The sequence below is a fragment of the Cryptomeria japonica genome, chromosome 2 (assembly GCF_030272615.1).
Source record: "Cryptomeria japonica chromosome 2, Sugi_1.0, whole genome shotgun sequence".
Taxonomy (NCBI): domain Eukaryota; kingdom Viridiplantae; phylum Streptophyta; class Pinopsida; order Cupressales; family Cupressaceae; genus Cryptomeria; species Cryptomeria japonica.
In genome coordinates, this window is record NC_081406.1 from 649,231,671 (window position 1) to 649,252,599 (window position 20,929).

The 20,929-nt window shown below is 38.6% G+C and overlaps 1 protein-coding gene across 6 annotated transcripts in view; it reads right to left on the bottom strand.

Moving 5' to 3' along the window:
* Positions 1-20,929, bottom strand: part of LOC131054560 (protein EMSY-LIKE 3) — a 38,568-nt gene that overhangs the window by 8,456 nt on the left and 9,183 nt on the right. For all 6 annotated transcript variants that reach the window (XM_057989131.2, XM_057989143.2, XM_057989124.2 and 3 more), the window contains 4 exons: positions 20,565-20,814; positions 20,176-20,400; positions 17,763-17,831; positions 17,448-17,672 (listed from right to left, as the gene is read on the bottom strand). In XM_057989131.2, coding sequence (XP_057845114.2) covers positions 17,448-17,672; positions 17,763-17,831; positions 20,176-20,400; positions 20,565-20,814 — 769 coding nt within the window. The remainder of the gene's footprint in view (positions 1-17,447; positions 17,673-17,762; positions 17,832-20,175; positions 20,401-20,564; positions 20,815-20,929) is intronic.

Below are 20,929 nucleotides of genomic sequence, written 5' to 3' on the forward strand. Positions count from 1 at the left end.
CATCTTTATCCAATATCAATATCATAATCAAGATCAAAGGTTACAGTCTGATAAACATATTCAGTTCGGAAAGCATAAATCAGATAATCTAGTAGTATAGATGAGTAAACCAAAACAGAATAGAGGAGATTAACGAGTTAGGAAAATCTTATCTTGCAGAAGCTACTAATGCATTAACAGAGACTACGTTAAAAAGTGTGGGTATCTTTATTGTTTGCTTGAATCATGATGCTCGTTTCAAGGAAGTTCTTTGATGACCAGATTGAATCTATTTGGAGCAAGAATAAGGACGTATGTTTCAATGTGTGTAATGATTCAAAGAGGTTTGTTCTTTGTTTGTTTTAAGAACAATTAATATGCAAAAGAGTGCTATTGCCAAAAGCTTCTAGAATGTGGGGAGGTCAAGATTCAGGCCTTCCTTTGGGACCCTGTTATCAAACCTGAAGATGTTTTAATTGAATCCTCTCCGAGATGGATTGAAATTTGTGATGTCCCTCCACATATTTAGTTTTCACTTTATCAAGTGGTTTAAACTGTTAATTTTAAGCAATCAGTTGTTAATTTAACCAACTTGATTATAATCAGACTGTGTATAAACAGTAACAGCAATAAACCACAAGACACAAGAACCAATACCTTGGGAAAACCTCCCTCCTAGAGATAAAAAACCCAGCCTTTAAATGTGATATGTATTATCTCAAATATAGACAGTTTACAAGGCAATGACTTATCTCAGATTGCAGTTCAAGAAATTAGTGATGAATGCAGCCCTTCATTAACAGTCGATGATAAGGTGGAGCAGCAGATGTCTGGATCTGATTTGCACAAGAGACCTTGAAATGAAATTTGACAACTTCGCTACAATCAACCTTGAAGAGTTTGCATAATCGCCTTGCACAAGTTCGCATTAGGAAGGATCGCTGCTAGGGGAGCAGATAGGAGAATATAAAAATGATTGTGTGTACAAATGACTTCATCTTGGAGTAGTTATATATCAACCTTAGGCGCTAGGTCATCCTCAAGTTGGCTTGCATGAATAATGTTGTATTGTTATTGTATATTTCCCACGTTGGACATTTGGGTCCAGCCCAATAGTTATTGAATTGCCTTTGCACATTACATTTTGGGCCCAGCCCAATGACATATTGTATTGCCTTCCCACGCTACATTTGGGTCCAGCCCAATAACACATTGAGTTGACTTCCACGTTACGTTTTGGGTCCAACCCAATGACACATTTACATAAAAGATAATACAAGTGTATTTTAATTGTCATTGACAACATTAAAATACAATAGGTATCTGAGTTAGCTACTATTTCAACACTCCCTCTTAGCTAGGGAGGATAACTGCCACATGTCATGATCCATTCATGACTTTCATCTTGCATTGCCCGCAAGAGTGAATGTATAAGCTTCATAGAGTATACCTGCAGTAAAACACATAAATAGCATGAACTCATTTCATGATGTCCATCTTGAATTGCCCGCAGAGGATAGACCCACCTTGCATTGCCCGCAGAGGATGGAAGACGCAAACTGAATTGCATCACTAAGATTGAGACTCCCTCTCAATCAATGTTGTGTTCTCCACCATTCCAAGCTTCTCTCTGAAGTACTCAAACTTCACCCGAGCTAGAGGCTTGGTGAGAACATCAGAAACCTGTTCATCAGTGCTGATATATTTCAGCTGAATGGCACCTCTTTGTGCCATATCACGAATATAGTGATAATGAGTTTCCACATGTTTTGACCTATCATAAAACACGGGATTATTAGACATTTTAATACAACTCTCATTATCACGATAAATAATAGTGGATTCTCAAGGTTGTCCAAACAACCCAACAAAAAGCTTGCGAAGCCAAACTGCTTCTCTAGTTGCCACACTTGAGGCAATGTATTCAGGTTCTGCAGTACTTAATGCAACTAAGGATTGTTTCCTACTGGCCCAAGAGATCATAGTGGAACCCAAGCTGAAACAGATTCTTGAAGTGTTTTTCCTGTCAGTAACACTTCCAGCCCAATCAGAATCAGAGTAGCCTTCCGAGTGTTGTGTTGATTGGATACTTCAGCCCATAGCCAATTGTTCCACGCAAGTATCTCAAGATGTGCTTGGCTGCCACCAAGTAAACATGCTTTGGCTGGTTCATGAATTGGCTAAATGCACTCACTGCATAGCAAATGTCTGGTCTAGTGTTGACTAGACACATCAAGGATCCAATCAACTGCTTGTACTCTGAGAGATCTGCAAAATCAAAGTTAGCTGCAGAAATACTCAACTTCTTCAAGTTAGTTTCCATAGGAGTAGACATAGGTTTACAATCCATCATACCAAATCTTTTCAATATATCAATAGTATAATTACCTTGAGTTAGAATAATTTCATTAGGTCTTTGCCAAACTTCTAACCCTTGAAAGTAATGCATTAGACCTAGATCCTTCATTTCAAATTCAGTAGCTAATTCTTTCTTACACCTAATGATGAGACTATTTTCACCAGTTAGAAATAAATCATCAACATATAAAACCAGAATTAACATTTCACCATTAAATACTTTAAAGTAAATGTTAGGATCAACATTATGCTTATAAAATCTTAAACTAACTAAGTACTTATCAATTCTTTCATACCAAGCTCTAGGAGCTTGCTTGAGGCCATAGAGAGCTTTTTTCAATCTGCACACATGAGTCTATCTATTATGAATCTCATAACCTTCAGGTTGTTCAATATAGACTTCTTCTTCAATAACACCATTAAGGAAGGCAGTCTTTACATCCATTTGATGTAATTTCCAACGTTTGGCTGCAGCAATAGCTCTAATAGTTCTAATAGAAGTATATCTAGCAACAGGAGCAAATGTTTCTTCATTATCTATGCCTTCCTTTTGAGAAAAACCACGAGCTACAAATCTAGCTTTATATTTCTCTATACTACAATCAGAAACTTACCTTTAGGTCTAGGCACAACATCCCAGACATCATTCTTGATGATGGATTGATACTCTTCGTCCATAGCTAACTTCCATGCTTGCTGGTTCATAGCTTCTTCTATGCTGGATGGTTCAGCCTCAATGATGTTGCACATCATTGCAACATAGTTAGGGAGCCTCTGAGGTCTCTTACTTTCTCTGAAAGTGCCACTAGGAGCTGCAAATTTTTCTGCATCTTGAATTTTGCTTCTAACCCAAAGGGATTTTTTCTTGCTAACTGCAATATCTCTAGGTCCATCAGTTGGAACTAGAGGCTCAGGAGGATCATCATTCTCAATAGGTTCAGGAGGCTCAATAGGCTCCCTCTGAATCTCAGGGTTAGTATCAATATCCATATCTTGATTATCATTAACTTTTTTTATCATTATCAATAAGAGAACCTTTAGATTTCTTGAAAGCAATATTTTCTTCAAAGGTGACATCCCTACTTACCTCAATGTACCTTTGACCAGGAATGTAGATGCGAAATGCCTTGGAAGATTCACTATATCCAACAACAATACCCTTCTTCCCGGAAGGCTCTAACTTAGTCCTCTTCTCCTTTGGCACATGAACATAGACAAGACTTCCAAAGATCCTTAGGTGGCTGATATTTGGTTTGACTCCTGTGAAAGCTTCCTCGAGAGTTATGTTCTTCTGGACACGGTGAGGACATCTATTCTGAATGTACACAGCAGTCTTGGATGCTTCAGCCCATAAGAAGATCTGCAGGTCCTAATCGTGAATCATAGCTTTGGCAGCTTCAACAATGGTTCTATTCTTTCGTTCAGCTACACCATTTTGCTGAGGATTGTAGGGAACGCAGAACTCCCTCTTAATTCCAGTTTCTGCACAGAAGTCATTGAAGCTCCTTGAGGTGTATTCACCTCCATTGTCAGATCTTAACACTTTAATCCTTTTACCAAACATATTTTCAGATAGAGCTTTAAATTCTTTAAACCTACTTAACACTTCATCAGATTCTTTAGATTTTAGAAAGTAAATCCAAGTCTTTCTAGAAAAATCATCTATAAATGTAACATAGTATAGAAATCCGCTAGGTGAAGGGACAAACATAGGTCCACATAGATCATAATGAACAAGTGCTAGTTTTTCTTTAGCTCTACTTTCACTTTTATGAAATGGACTTTTGGTGTTCTTACCTAATGCACAACCTTTGCAAGCATCATCATGAGATTGATTAAGTTTAGGCATACCTTTAACCATCCTTTCAAGTGAAGGAAGTGCCTGATAGTGAAGATGACCGAACCTTCTATGCCATAGCTCACTAGATTCGGGAGCTTCATGAATAAGTGCTCGAATGGGGTTAGCTGAAAGCTTATACAAACTATCATATCTATTTCCAATAACAGGAGCAGATTTAATACTAGATTTCTTAGGCCATGCAAATACTTTACCCTCAAAAAATGCTATTTGATAACCTTTATCTTCTAGGGCAGAAATAGAAATTAAATTCCTCTTAATTCCAGGGACAAATAAAATATCACTAAGATGCAAGGATATACCAGATTCTAAATTTAAAGAAGTACTACCAAAGCCTCTTACCGAATACTGTGCATCATCACCAATTACCACATGAAGATTGGACTCTTTCTCCATCAAGTCTAAGAGATGCTCTCGATATCCCGTGATGTGTCTAGATCAAAGAAACGAGAATCACCATGAATCGCCTAAACTCGGCAAGTCCGAGTCTAAGCCATGCTCGTCGAGTCTCTGGGACTCGAACTCGGACTCGTCCGAGTCTAGCGAGCAAACTCGCCAGACTCGCCGAGTTGGCGAGTTTGGCTCAAACTTGACAAACTCGACGAGTCCCGAGCCCCAAACTCAACTACTGCCTGGGTTAAGTAAAATGACAAAAAAAAACATTTTAAAAAGTTTTTTTAAAATGAATGGTCTTGTCTTTGTTCACTACAACCTCCGCCCAAGAATGAGAAAACTTAGGGTTACAACATGTCAGCCAATAGAAAAATAACACATGACGCCTTTATTAAATAATAATTTTTTTGGCCTCGCGGGGCACTGCCCCTTGACCCCACCTTGGGGGCGCTGCCCCCAAACCCCCGTCGAAAAATATGGGGGGTAACTGCGTCGATAGAAGTAGGGAAAATTTAACCTTCGAGTCTGACACTGATTGGATCAACCAGGTAGATATAGAGGCCGAGACTGTAGCCATGGCAGAGGAGGAGCGGAGAGCACGAGCACAGACAGGAGATTCAGAGGCAGATAGTGACACGGATGTTCCTGATGTTGGTGAGCATGGCATGGTGTCACGAGGAGCAACTATGGCTATCGAATCATCTAGGACCTACCTTAGACGCCTTCGCATGGGGCCGGGGCCGGAGGGTGCTGTTGTGTGGGCTCCTCTGAGCCATAGGCTTGTAGTTGTATTTACCTTTGGTATTTGTATGAAACATTTGATGATGATCATATGATTACATGGATTTTTTATTCCATGAGTTTTGTAATATTGTATACATTTGACAATATTTATATATCTATGTTTGTTATTTCCTTCAGCTACAATTTGCGTTTATGCTTATGTGATTGATGTACACTTGTGTATGTAATCAAATGAGCTGAGTTTGATGACGTTATTGTGTCTTTAAGGTGTATTCAATAAAGGGTGCCTGAAACAAGTTTTAAATCTTTAAAAATCTCTAAATTTCTTGAGTTTTTCACTTTCCCGAGTCCAGCCGAGTCTGACTCCGAGTCCCGAGTCCGAGTCCGATTCGGCCTTGCCAAGTCCGAGCCGAGTCTGAGTCTCGTTTCTTTGGTCTAGATGCACCACTGTCGATCAACCAAGTGTTGCTATCAATTGGCACATTGCTGGACAAAGCAGAAATGAAGAGATAGTTTTCATTATCCTCTGAGTTTGCAACTTCATTCAGGTTGGCTTCCCCTTGCATGGGCGAATTCTGACATTCTTTGGCATAATGTCCAAACTTGTCGTATCTGAAGCAACGGACACGCAAAAGATCCCTTGGCTTCTTCCTTAAATCGAAAGCTGGAGGTCTGAAGTCTCTATCTCTTTTGAAGTTGTTCTTCTTCCAATGGCCTCCCTTCCTTCTAACATGTTGAGATGCAAGCACATGTTGATCTCCTCCACGAGAGCTTTTATGCATTTCTCTGGCAACTAAGCGTGACTCCTCTTGAATGCAATCTGACCAGAGGTGATCGAAGGAAGGGAATTCAGCTCTTCCACTTATGCTTTGAATGAAGGGATCCCAAGAGTCAGGAAGACCATTCAACGCAATCATGACAATATCCTTGTCCACAACCTCGCTTTCAATGGCGCTGAGTTGGTCCTTCAATTCTAAAATCTTCATGAAGAAGGACATGACTGAATCTCCTTTGCACATTCTGACTTGAAGAAGTTGCTGCCTCAATGTGAGTGTCCGGCTGATGTTGTTGATCTTATATATCCCTTCTAGATGTTTGAACATCTCTCGGGCTGTCTTCAATTTGGAGATGACTGGAACAAGATGATCCTTCATGGAATCAATAAGGAACTTCTTTGCTTTGAGAGCATTCTTCTTGAATTGCTTTAGCTCTTCCGGATCCGAAGGTTCAATCAGATCCATATCTTCCACAAACTGTAACAGCTCTAATTCTTCAAGTGCAAAGACACGAACCTTCCATGATGTAAAATTGAGGGCACCTTCAAGTCTATCCTCTACTTTTAGACCTGTAACCATCTTGCAAAACTAAAACAACAAACTGAAAGTGAAGGGCAACTAATAATCTGATTATTTGAATGAACCTAAAGCTCTGATACCATGTTAATTTTAAGCAATCATATGTTAATTTAACCAATTTAATTATAATCAGACTGTGTATAAACAGTAACAGCAATAAAACACAAGACACAAGACACCAATACCCTGGGAAAACCTCCCTCTTGGAGTTGAAAAACCCAGCCTTTAAATGTGATATGTATTATCTCAAATATAGACAGTTTACAAGGCAATGACTTATCTCAGATTGCAGTTCAAGAAATCAGTGATGAATGCAGCCCTTCATTAACAGCAGATGATAAGGCGGAGCAGCAGATGTCTGGATCTGATTTGCACAAGAGACCTTGAGATGAACTTTGACAACTTCGCTACAGTCAACCTTGAAGAGTTTGCATAATCGCCTTGCACAAGTTTGCATTAGGAAGGATCCCTGCTAGGGGACCAGATAGGAGAATATAAAAATGATTGTGTGTACAAATGACTTCATCTTGGAGTAGTTATATATCAACCTTAGGCACTAATCATCCTCAAGTCGGCTTGCATGAATAATGTTATATTGTTATTGTATATTTCCCACGTTGGACATTTGTGTCCAACCCAATAGTTATTGAATTGCCTTTGCACGTTACATTTTGGGCCCAACCCAATGACACATTGCATTGCCTTTCCACGCTACATTTGGGTCCAGCCCAATAACACATTGAGTTGACTTCCACGTTACATTTTGGGTCCAGCCCAATGACACATTTACATTAAAGATAATACAAGTGTATTTTAATTGTCATTGACAACATTAAAATACAATAGGTATCCGAGCTAGCTACTATTTCAACAGAAACCTTTAGAATAAGTTATTAAAATCGAGGCTACTAGATGAACACAGAATTTCAATTTCCTTACTATTTGATTACCTAGTTTTTTTGCTTCACTTTGCATGTTGTCTACAATTATAAGATTAATGGCTGGGTGGAGGGGGGATGGGTTGGGTTGTTGTTTCTTATGCAAAAAGATGGACATATGAGAATGACTTTCCCCTACTCAATAGGCCTTTTGTTGGTATTGATAAGAAAGAAAAGAACCTAAACCTTGGTGTAAAGAGGTTTTCTTGCCAAAATGGGTAAGCCAGACTCTTAGCCCTTATCTTGAAGTGGTTGAAATGTTTGGTATCGATGATCACAATGAGTATGTTGTCATTCAAGTAGATGTGGGATTCAAGCGGGTTTGACCTCTCCTGAGATTCCTCTCATTGAGTTTACTCCCCCTCGTCAAGATTTTTTCTGATAATCATAAAAGAGGCATGGCCCTAACCACTAATCTAGAAATCTGGAGACTGCCTCTAGATATAAGCATGTCTCCCAAACTTCCATGCTGAACCCAAATATGTGAGGATTTGATTCCACGGTCTCCAATGCCTCCAAAGATGCTATAGGTTTTCCAAGAGCTTCCTTTTTCTTTAAGACAAAAATTGAATGATAGCTCAGATACACACCAATGGCTTGTGATAAGGTTGAGAATGTTGTGAAGGAGGTGGATTATTCCCACAATTTGAGTAGAAGGCAAAGTGGTGGGGTTGTGGGATGTAAGAGTCCTTTTCCCAATGCATACCCTCCAAAATGGTACTCAGCTTATTGATTTTAAAGGAGGCGGATTACTCCCACAGATTTTGAAGAGGTCTGTGACAACATTGACTGGTTATTTATTTTGTTGGTTATGAGAGCTTTGGCTTTTGGACATACCTTTTGCAGATATGCTGAAATTATTTTCACGGATGCTCCTACTCACTTTAGTTCTTATGGAGAATATTTTCCTTAATTTCCATTGTAAGGTCCATTAAACAAGGTTAAGTAGCCTTGCTCCTGCCTTATTTGTTATTGATGTTGAAGCTCTAAATTTCTTGCTCAGAGACTGCCCCTGGGTACCTCCAATCAAAACTTTGGTGTTGCCTAATTAGGAATAGATTGGTTATCTACTATTTGCCTCTCTTTCCAAAGCTGTTCACAAGTCAATCATCCTAAGTTACTTAGATTCCCCTTTGAATTAGCTTGCTGATAAAGAATGGGAGTGGTGGGCCACTCTTAGATTGATCAAGTATATAGAGATCCCTTTTTCTTTGGGGCCTTCCTTTAAGGAGATGGGGGGTGGCTGATAGAAAAAGTTAGCAATAAAGTTTCTAAATCGCAGGGTGACTTTTTCGCTGTGGCTAGGTGATTTCAAATTTGTCAAAAGGTTTTAGCCTCCTACATAATCTACTTGAGGGGTGTGAAGAATCTCATTAAATAAAAAATAATATTAGTCATGGTTGGACGTAGTAAGATATTTCCTTAGTCTGGGCATTACATTGGATCTAATAATTTTTATTTTTTTTCAAGTTATAGAGTCAAAAATTGCATACTTCACATTCTTAATTCTCTGGCATGCCCATTTTAGTGGCCATTCCTTTTGACATGTTTTAGGTCCCATTTAGCCTATTTTTCTGCCTAAAACCATTCATCAAGATGCCATGCAAGACAAACTTTGTCCGCTAGTTGTTTCCTACCTGTTACTAGTATCCTATAACTTGTGTCCTAAAGAACATTAGCATGGGTGAGCTAGTGACATTATATACTAGCACAGTTGCGCTAGTGCCCCCCATCAAAAGACATTTTGAACAGCCAAAAACATTAGCTTTGAGGCTTTGCCATGTTTTTGCAATGGCTAGTTTACAAATCAAGCCTTATAAAAGCAACTTTAGACCTCCATTTGATCTTTTGGATCTCTCTCTAGGTATCAATTGCAATTTTAAGTTTCTATACTACAATAGCCATGGCACCTTGTTGAATCCACCTTCTACACTCCTCCATTACACAAATGCACAAACACGCACATTAAGCATCCTCCTTAGGGTTTTTCTACACTTTCGTAGAACCCACCACTAATCACAACCAACACTATTAGGACCTCACACACCTGAAATTCTCTACAATTCTTAAGGTGAAAGCATTCCAATCAAAAGACTTATTGAGGCAGTCTTCCTAGTAAACTTCATTTATCCTCCCCTCCAAGAACCTTTGCAAGTTATTTCTCATAACAAGTAGTTTGATCCTAATATCTACAAGCAACACAAGAATCACGAAATTTTGATAAAGGATCACAAAAAGCTTCAAAGTCGTACAACGCAAGGTCTATTTGTTAAAATTTAGACCATAGTAAGCAAATTTTGCACTTGAAAAATAACCCTAATTACAAACTAAACTTTAATAAAAAATGTTATTTTCAAAGTATATTAGCCTACAAAACAAATCTAATGAAATCAATACAATACTGCTTATCTAAATTTTCCTTTGTATTACAAAAGTGAGTGTCCATGGTCACTAAATAGACTTACTAACTTGGAACGCCCAAAATAAAACCTAGAGTGCTGATTAAAGTTAGCACCCCATCCTTTTACCATCATTTAGAATCTTCGTAAAAGTAGGAAATATAATTGCTCTTTTACCCAAAACAAAAACCAAAAAAAAAACTTAAAACTGTCAAAAAGTTGACTAGACACTTGCACCAAAATTGAGGAAAGCTAACACTAAATATAGTAACCAAAATTTAGGAGAGTTATCACTACATAAAATGTACGTCTATTGCAATCTTATTCACTAAGCATAGGATCTTTATGCAACTAACTTCATTGTTGTTGCGCTACCTAGAAAGGAACAATAGTTGAGTAATCAAAAAATTAACATGGTTAGAGAACAAGAGAGTGATTTTTGTGCTTGGGGATGTGACTTGCAAGGAGAGTAGTTGAGTGAACACAAAATTAACATAGTTAGAGAACAAGAGAGTGATTTTTGTGCTTGGGGATGTGACTTGCAAGGAGAGATAGTGGACAAGACAATTGTCAAGCAAAGGTCACTAGCCCGACAATACAAGTCATGAGCAAGACCTCAAGGCCACAAACACAACTTTTGAACACTAGTGCACTTGTTGGGTCTCCTCCAATATTGTTAGGTTGGGGGTGCCTTATGTTGGGGATTTCCACCCCTATTACAAAGGATTGACAGACTAGAATAATAAATTCTTAAGATTATATGTTCAATTAACAATCAACAACATGTATCGAATCCAAATATCAACACATGTGAAAGTAATTGAATAATAAGACGTTTATGTTTTTTCTTGTATGGTAAACAAGATTCTTAGCCAAACAAATTGCACTTTGTGAATCACCTTTCAATGCTATTTGTCTCTTAAAACCAATACTATTACTTAATCTTCAATGACACCACTTCCATACAAGCATGTGTTGTGGCCATATATTCTACACAATAGTTGACAAAGTGGTTGTTTGTTGCCTCTTGTTCACCCAAATTTGATGAAGGGTGTTGGCGGTAAATTGCCAACATATGAATAATAATTTGTTATGTTAGTTTAATAAATGGCAATGTAATGTTCCCGAGTTAGTTGGTAGTTGCCAATGATTGGTATCTCTGCCAACCATCGAGTAGTATATATGTTATATTGTAACGGCAACAGGATCATTGTTGTTGTATCCAGTTTATATGTGGAAATAAAAGCTTTAGCTTTTTGCAATGACTATTTTGGGATTTATATATGCTATTGCTATTCATGTACCTATTATTTTCTGTTTAATTCTGGTAGTTTGAGAACCCACACCATAGGGAGTAAACATTTTGGCATCGTTGCCAAGACAAACTCAGAGATCAATATGGCAACAAGTGGTAGGCACAAATAATGGGCCGACCATTCCAACAACAATTACTAGTAACTGAAAGTGACACCCAAGAAGAAGTGACGCAGGTGGAAGTACGGGAGGATGAATTGACAGTAAACTTGGTAGACCTATGAGAGGTTTCGAACACCCAGTATGTGCAGAGGGAAGCTCGGGAGAGAGACGTCCTTGAAGGCAAAATGCATGGCGAACTCACAGTGAACACTGTTGTCTTCCATCTTCTCAAAAGTCTTCCAACGCTATTGGCATAGAATCTAAGCGAACTGCAAGACCGTCAAGAGGAAAGCAACTAGGAACGACATCGGCAGCAAATATTGCAACAATATGAAGAATGGAACCGTAGGGAAGAAGAGGAGAGGGATACGCGCAAACGTCGTACCCCTAGCAATTAATACCCCTACGACCGAACAAAGACCGACAACGTACTAGAAACACCCAAGAGGTAGAGGAGGAATCAGTACAGAGATCTCTTCATATAAGAGAACAAAGTGAGTGGAAATGGCGATTACGAGAAATTGTTGAAGGCTCAGAGAATCAAAAAAGAAGCAAGAGTCGGAATGTGAGTTGGAGCCGCAGTTGCTAGAGCCAAAAACAATGTACGTGGAACTAGTTGGTAGAGGTTTCCAGGAACCTACCACTTCTAGTCGTAGCGGAGGAAGATCTCGCCAACCAAGCCACACACTCAACGTCGAGTGAAGAATTTGGAACCGAATTCGAGAGCAGTCTATCTGCACAGTCAAAGCGCAACGAAGGAGAAGAGAGAAACCTCCAGACCAAGGTTGCCAAAATTTTGGAAATCAATCTGCAGAAAATTGAAAATTTATCCCTCACAGACGAACCACCCAGAATAGGGGGGCTTGAACCAAAGACCCTAGGGAGAAGGGAATCCAGAAACGAGGGAAGTAACCAAGGTGCGGAGGATGTAGATGGTGAACACGTAGAGGGCTCGCACATGGTCGAGAGTGCAAGTAAAGCACTAGAACGTGGAAAGCCAGATGATCCAATCTGGTCTTGGGCACATGGTACGCTTCCATTCAAAAGGATGGTGACTCCCCCGACAAGTCTTAGGAGTGGAGAGGTAGAAACTCCTCAAGTTCATGGGAGACGGATCAAAAGATCTTGTAAGGCATTGTAAAACCTGTGAAACCATAGAGCTGTCGACAAGACAAAATGACACTCGCTATTAGCTGAGATCATTTTTGGCCATGTTGAGAGGATCGACCATTGATTGGTTCATGGAGTTGAAAACAGAGCAAACACTCTCATGGGAAAACTTGAAAAAGGCCTTCCAAGAAGAATTTAAACTCCTAAGGGATGATAATGAAATCATAGCGAAAATATATAATACCAAACAAGGGAAGAACAAAACCGTACGAGCTTACAATAGTAGGCTCAAGGAACTGCCAAACAAAATGGAAAACCAGATGGCAGATGAATTGAAGAAGCAGTGTTTTATCAAGGGATTGGTCCTCTCTCTCACGAAGAAGATGAAAGTTGTCCCTCCGTCATCGTACACTGACGCCTACAATCGGGCGATGGATATCGAAAGTGAGAACAAGACATCAAGGGGGAAGAAAAAGACCAATGATGATGACAATATGGATGCAAGTAGCGACAGAGAGTCAAAACCGTACAAGCACTACAGAGAGATATGCTGCGAATTATGAAGGAATTGAAGGCAGGGAAGGAGAGTGCCAAGGAGAGCAAGGAAATATGGTGTACCAAATGCAAGGTAGAAGGCCATACCAAGGGCACCTACCCCAAAAAATCATTCTATGACGCACTAGGCCATTCCATCAAGGAATGCCTGTACAACTTGAAAACAAGGAGCACACAAGTGCTCTTCATCCAAGGGGAACAAGCTACCCCGCCAACCACACCACCCAAACCACCAGCAAACTCGAACGCCTTGCCAAGAGGGTATCGTAACAATTGACGAGGGAATAACCATTCTAACAACACTTCAAAAAGAAAAATCCAGTAGGATGCAAAGGGGAGACCCATGATCTAGTGTCAAAAGTGCAACGAGTGGGGTCACTTCACTCGCGAATGCTAGAGCGGTAAAAATAATGGGAGTAAGTTGTGTAAGTAGTGTGGATCGGGAAACCATGAGGACGCGGACTGCTCGAAGCAAAAAGGAGTAAATATGTTGGACATAAAAGAGCCAGCGAGGACGTGCTGGCCATCACCGGGCTCCAAACAAAAAAAGCACTATACCCTGTTCCATGTACAGAGAAGGAAAGAATCTGAGAGGCAAAGGCGGATATGGAACAAGCGATGGTGGAAGAAAGAAGGGTCTCACATGAAGCTACTAGTACTCCACTACAGGCGAAGTCCAAAAAAACTATGATGAGGCAAATGTTGCAAGCCACCATACCTGTATGGGCGGTAGACCCTCTACAAAATATGCCATAATTGAAGGTGGCCCTCAACAATGTAGTTGAGGTTGAACTAGTTAGCCAGGAACACTATGAACCAACAACATAAACACTCGGCAACCTAGCTACTGATCCCATGCTACTCACAGTAGGGGTTGGAAGGAAGCCAATGGTGGTAGAAAAGGAAATCATGGGATGGAAGTTGACGGATACCATTGTCGACGGAGGCTCCAGAGTAAATGTATTGTCGGAAGAGACCTGGAAGGACCTTAGCAAGCCAACACGTTGGCCGCCAACCTTCCAACTGGTAGGTGCCGACCAGCACGATATCAAACCTCTCGGAACGCTCATGGCACAAAAGGTCATCATTGGCACTCAACCCTTCCTCCTAGATTTTGTGGTCATCCCACTAGAAAAGAAGGCATACAATGCCCTCCTTGGAAGGAGTTGGCTGATCACCGCCAAGGCAAACCATAACTGGAAGAACACACTCTCCATCGAGAGCGAAGGGTGAAAGTACGTCATCGATCTGAAAAATCAAGCCGTAAGTGAAGAGTTGGCATCCTCTGACTCGGACTCTAATGACTCTAATGACTATGAATGGGGTTCCGAGGATAGAAAGAGGAAGATGAAACCCACTGACAAAGGGGTGCTAGAATTGGAAGGATGTTTGGAGGATGAAACCAACTCCCTTAACGGGCTATTCCATTGGCAGATGGAGGACTATGAGGTCTTCCAACCAAGTTGTAACATGTTGGAAATCAGGGAGATTGAAGAGATTGGTGAAGGTATGGAGAGAGCTTCTTTCACCCTGAAGTATGGAGAACATCGGGAGGGAATGGCATGGGGGGATGACAAACCAGCCCACCGGTTTGAAAGGGACAAAGCAATAAAATATGAGGAACTAGATATAAAGAAAGTAAACCTCGATGACGAAGATAACCCAAAGATTATTCTAGTTGGAGATGATTAGAACCCCGTACTGAAGGCGGTGGCGTTTAAAATTTTCATGTAGTTCAAGGATGTGTTCGCTTGGACATACAAGGACCCGAAGGGGATCCCTTTAGAACTTTGTGTTTATTGAATCCCTCTCGTATCTGGTGCCCAACCCGTACAGAAGAGGCCATACCAGATGAACAAGAACTATGCTGCCAAGGTGAACGAGGAAATTGACAAGATGCTAGAGGCCAAAATAATTTTTGAAGTGGAAACGTGAGTGATTATCTTTAACGAAGGAAGCCAATCAAATAAGGATTTGTGTAGATTTCAGGTGCCTCGATACAGCCACGATCAAGGACCCCTTCTTGATCCCATTCACTGACAGTATCCTAGAAGTGGCATAAGAGAAGGAGCTGGGTCTAGAAAACAAAGCATAAGCCATAAGAGGAGGCCATTTTAGAAAAATTAACAACATTCAACTCTCATTTGTATTGGTGGCATTGCTATAACAGCTGAGCATTGGAAATGAAACTTTTCACGCGTGAACCTATCATCTTGGGGTAGAAACACTCAGTAGCAATACAATCAGTTAGTATACAGTTTGTTATTTGTGCATTTAGTAGGGGTGTTTGGCAGGTTTTGGAATAGGACTAACTGCTGATCAGTTATTTACAATTGAGCTTCCCTGTCTCTGTGATGTTCTACACATATCTAGATTTTGCATGCTACTCTGAAGCTGCAACTTTCATTCCAGTAGCTCATTCATTTTATCATGGCTCCTCAAAATTTCCATCAGTGTATCTTGAAAAAGTTCTGCTGTCTTTCCTATTTTTAAAATTTTGTCCATGATTTGCCGGCTGGCATGATGTTAGCTTTGATGCCACTTTAGTGACCTAATCTAAATACACATAGATAACAACCAAGAAATACTACAAAAATAAATATTTTTGTGTTTTTATATTTATTCACACACGCATATACAACTTCAAATCTACCCATCTGATACAACTAAAAAATCTGAACATACTAGTCTGATGCAAATGCCTGAATCTTGACCTGCTCCTTGAGCGTTTCTATCCCCATGTTGGTCTGATTTCTGCTCCGTGAGAATCTTGCTTAAGTACTGCAGTCTGCAATTTTGAGGTTCAGATAATCTTGCTGAAGTTCTACAGTCTGCAATTTTGATGTTCAGATAATTTTGCTGAAGTTCTGCAGTCTGCAATATTGATGTTCTGAGGATTTCAGTCCCCAAGGAACTGACTGAGCTGCCTGTAGATTTCCACCTCCAAACATTCAGAACTGTTGAAAGCATTGTTACATTTCTCTGAGAGAAATAAATCTTTTGTTTTCAATTTCAAAAGATGATTTCTCTTTGTCTTATAGGTGCTGTTTAATAATCCCAGCTCAGAGCAATTCCCAAACATATGAAATCAGTCCCACAAACAGTGGCACTAACTGAGCACAAATTCCCTCAATTATAGGCAACTAACTGAACAACAACTCCCTCAAATTGTTGGCAATTAAACTCTCCCGATTATATGGGTTGACCGGCCATAACTGAAGCGACCTCTCCTGAACTGAAGACACAGTCACTTATTCCACTGACAGACTCAATTAACTTAATCCAACTGAAAGACACAAAGAACTACAGTCACCTTATCCTATTTTGCAACACTTCCTATCATCCAGACTTATACTTCGGCCAATGGGAAATGTACTCAGTGCTGCAGATTAGAAAGGGGAAATTGCATTATCCTCAGTGGTAGCTGCAAGAGTGTGTTGAACACTGGATCAAATGTACTGAAGCCAAGGTGATCCAGGTCCTTAAAACCTTAGTCAGGAAAGCTGCTGCTTCTAAGAAGTGATGTTTTATTTGGAGCTTCTAATGCAGATGGTTCTCATATATAGGGATCTCTTTTCATTAGCTGAGTATCCTCTGTTATGCTGTGGTCCAAACGAGCAATTTTGTTATTTTATTATTATCTATTAAAGGTGTTCTCCTAGGAATTTTGATCTAATGTGATCTTAGACAGCAGTTTTGTATAAGTGTTTTGAATTTGTGCATTTGGGAGCTATGCTCAGTTAGCATTTGTATGTTTCTCTGCTGAGCTATATTTCTACACTTTTCTCCCTTTATTAAAAAAAGGACACGATCAATGAGACTTTCAGATCTCGATTCATATAGTTGTCTTAGAAACCATCAATCAGATTAAATTCCACGCTGATTTTGCCGCCTCCTTTTTTCAGATAGTAATTGCCACATCTATCAATGGGTTTTAGTGGGCCCTACATGTAATGGCATGACAAGGATCTTCACGGGCATAATAACCAAGTGCCAACTCTTGATATTACAAATTGGTTTCAAAAGTGATAAAATGTGAAGAAAGAAAGAAACAATATTTGAAATCCAAACATAAGTCAATGGAGAAAAAAGATTGAACTCAGTTCTAAATTTTAAAAGAAAAAAGAACAAACAGAGTGATAACAGGACACAAATATTTTTATAATTAAAGATGATTTACAAGTAAAGGAATTTTTTTTATCAGATTGGATGAGTTTTCAAATATAGACCATAATTTAAAAATATTAATTGTTGATTGACATAAAAGTGAATCTCCAGCTTAAAGAATGTCTAAAGAAAAGAATGGCAAGTAAAATAATTTTGTTAGGTGGTTGGTATTTACCTCTTTAAGAAGCCTATCTGTTTGGCGTAGCTCAATATCCCTCATACCGTTCCTACCTGTACGATTTTGTGAAGGCCTATGGTCTATTGTAGACTGTCCTTTTAAAGGATCTCTTCCATTGCCATCTTGTGACAAAATAACCCCACAGCCAATTGATTTCTTAATGGCACCCCGTCCAAATCCTTCAGGAACAGGACCATCCCATCGAATATCTGAAGGAGACATCTGGGAACAAAGCCTTATGACAAATCAAATTCTGCAATTGAAAAGGAGATGACTCAAGAAACAGTTTCAAGTTCTAAAAGAGCAGTATACCTCTTTCAGATTTACCCATTCCCATGTTTCATGATCGGTGTTGATATCATAAACCAGTGCATGTGTTCCCTACAAACCTCATGTCAGAGTACAACAAAGTGAAATAATTAGTGAAAATGTGATAAAGTATAAGTACCAGAATAGAAAAAAAATTATATGTAATTTATACAGATGGTAGAAGTGGGCTGGCTAAATAGTATGTATAATGGAATGAAGCAAAGACCATGAAGCCTCCACGTTCTATGGCATTCATTGTCTAAACTAGGCATCTTTTATATACTTAGTCACTTATTTATTCTCACTGAACTTTAGTATAACAAGTGGTGAAAAATGGCAAAGCCATGACCAAATGTGTATGTGGAATCTATTACTAAAGGTTCCTTAAAGATATTTACAGCTGTGAGCTGTCCTATTCCCCAATCAAATTGGTTCTGTTTTGAAGAGACATAATCACAAATACATTTTGTAGCAAGAAAATTACACCAAAACATGTAAAATCATACACATTCACAACAAGGTCATCAAAAGCATAAATGAAATGAATAAATTGAACAATCAAACCATCCAAGCTCGTTTGACGAAGGCCTCGCTGCTCCTTCTTTCTCCTCTAATTATGCCGGTATGTTGGCTCAATCCATTATGCAACTCATATGAAGCAAGGGAAAAAGCATGATAGGCAAGAATACTGGAAAATTTAAAAGTATATGGATTCAACAGAATGATAGCGTAAATGTAAACGTCTAAGATGTCCAAAATGAGGAAAGAAGAACCCAATTTATAGACTTTGAGATCACATTGAACGGACAAGATCAACTCAATCCAACGGTCGAGATTTTGTGCAAGGATGAGTTAAAAGGGAAATTACGATTAGAAGTGAAGAGAAAAAGGCATTAAATCAAAAAGAAAATGGAAACTTCCATTTGTACTCGAAATATTCCATTTAAAGAAGAATGAGGTGGAATTAATAATTTAAAATTATTAATTCCACTCAAATTAGCCAATTAATATAAAAAATATTAATTGTAGAAAAAAGTGAAAGAATAAATAAATATTCATTTATTTATTCAAAAGGGAGGACATGTTAGTAAGAAAGGGGATTGATTAATTATTTAATTAATCAACCTAGGGGAAATGATTTCAATAATTTAAGATATCAACCCGATTGTGGAATTAGGTCCTAATAGTAATGATTGATTGGCTAATAATTGATAAAAATTAATGACAATTGACTGAGGTTGACAACAAAATAGGACAGAGATTGAAAAAGACCCAAGATTGATAATGATTTTGAAAAGAGACTGATAAGATCGATTGATAAAGTGTCATGAAAGGCAAATAATGTGTCGCAGATGACGGATTGAAATTGATTGATAAAGAGGTTGATAATTAATGACTGATTAATTATCAACAAAGAGGGAATTGAGTCTAATTGTCAAGATGAGACCATTTCGAATGATTTGAAAATGATAAAACACCAATCATAATGATTTAGAACCAAATGTGAATGAATAGGACCGATTAGGGTTGGATTTGAAATGAACTAAAACCAGAGGAATGACACAATGTCAACATAGGATGAAGATCAAATGCGACATAAAAGACATATTAAAAATTAGGTTAGCGACGTAGGAGTGATGACCAATTTTGAGTGTCTACATATTCTGCCCGGGTAGGGAAAGAATACAAGAAAACATGACATAAAAAATAGAATGAGAAAAACACAAAATCTAAAGTATACCTAATTAAAAAGATCGGTAAGGTTAAAAAAGGATAGAAATTAATATATACATGTATGCTCAAAGAACTAATTTAAAATTCCTCCATGCAGCTACTAGCTTGGTACATAGTACAGAATGTTGTATTCAAATGGGATCAGTGAAAACACAAACAATACAATTGTATGGATTTAGATTATTAGCTAGCTTAAGCAGTCAAATGCTAGGGCCAATCCTTTTCTCTGCTTGTGCCATACTAAAGACTCTGCATTTCCCTGATTTGCTTTTAGCAAAGCATAGTCCCTAACATTTTGTAATAGTTAAAGTTCCTTTATAAACATGGCCACTATTGCAAATGTAAACAACAATCTAGCATTTTAAATACTCCTTTTCATATGTACATCTAAAATCTTAGCAAAAAGGCTTTTCCAAACTTTTAAGTCATTAAAGCATGAATCAATTTCATTAAATCATTTGTAAATCTTAATAAATAAAATAAAAAGCACAATTGTCCCTACCCTGACATACAAAAACAATTCAAATGCTTATGCACTTTCATTGTGATATAAATATGAAAAATAAATAATGCTTCATGTAAAAGTTAAAAAATGAACATGACAGCATGAGATCAAAGGAAAAAAATCATTGCCCATCAGAAAACAAGCAGGTACTAAAAGAAAGGAGAACAAGTGTAGTACATTATCTGCATCATAACTTGTGATTGTAGCCTCATAGAACCTGTTGTCCTGGGGCCACCTTGTCATTACTTTGCGACCTATCAAAAGATCAATATTTGGTAGTGCTGTAGATTGACTTTTGCCAGATGACCGTCCAGGTGGTCTCTTAAGTACAATTTGATCCCTCCCAGGTACTGCAACCTGTGGAGTTTTCGCCATTTGAAGTACATTTGCCTGTGAACGACCCTATCATAAAACATGACATTGTAGTTGTTGAACACAGTAATTTTGTGCACAATTTGAATCAATATATTGCATTGAAGTTGAAGTAAAGATATTAAGAACATGCTACAAATATAGATTTAAGAAATCTAACTACATTCAGAATCAGAAAGTTCAAAGCTCAATACTTTGGATTTCTTGCCCCTAACCCTTGCAGAGTCTTCTTCATTCCAAGTTAATCCTAATGGTCCTGATGATGATGGAACTGGAGAATTGTGGAGATTAGGCAGTGGAGGCTGTAGATGCATCTTTGGCATTACATGTGCAGACTTCTGCTTTTTTTGGGATGCCGAAACAGTTGGACTTGGTGTAGGACCATGAGAAGATATAACATTTGTTATAAATCCTGGTTGGTTACCACCTGATTGTCTCCATTCTCTGCTCACGCGTGAATTCGTTAGAAATTTGGAAAAAAATAGAATTTCACGGCCATTTCATTCATATAGAAAATACCACTACCATAAGAGCGACACAAATGATTCATAAAAAGCAA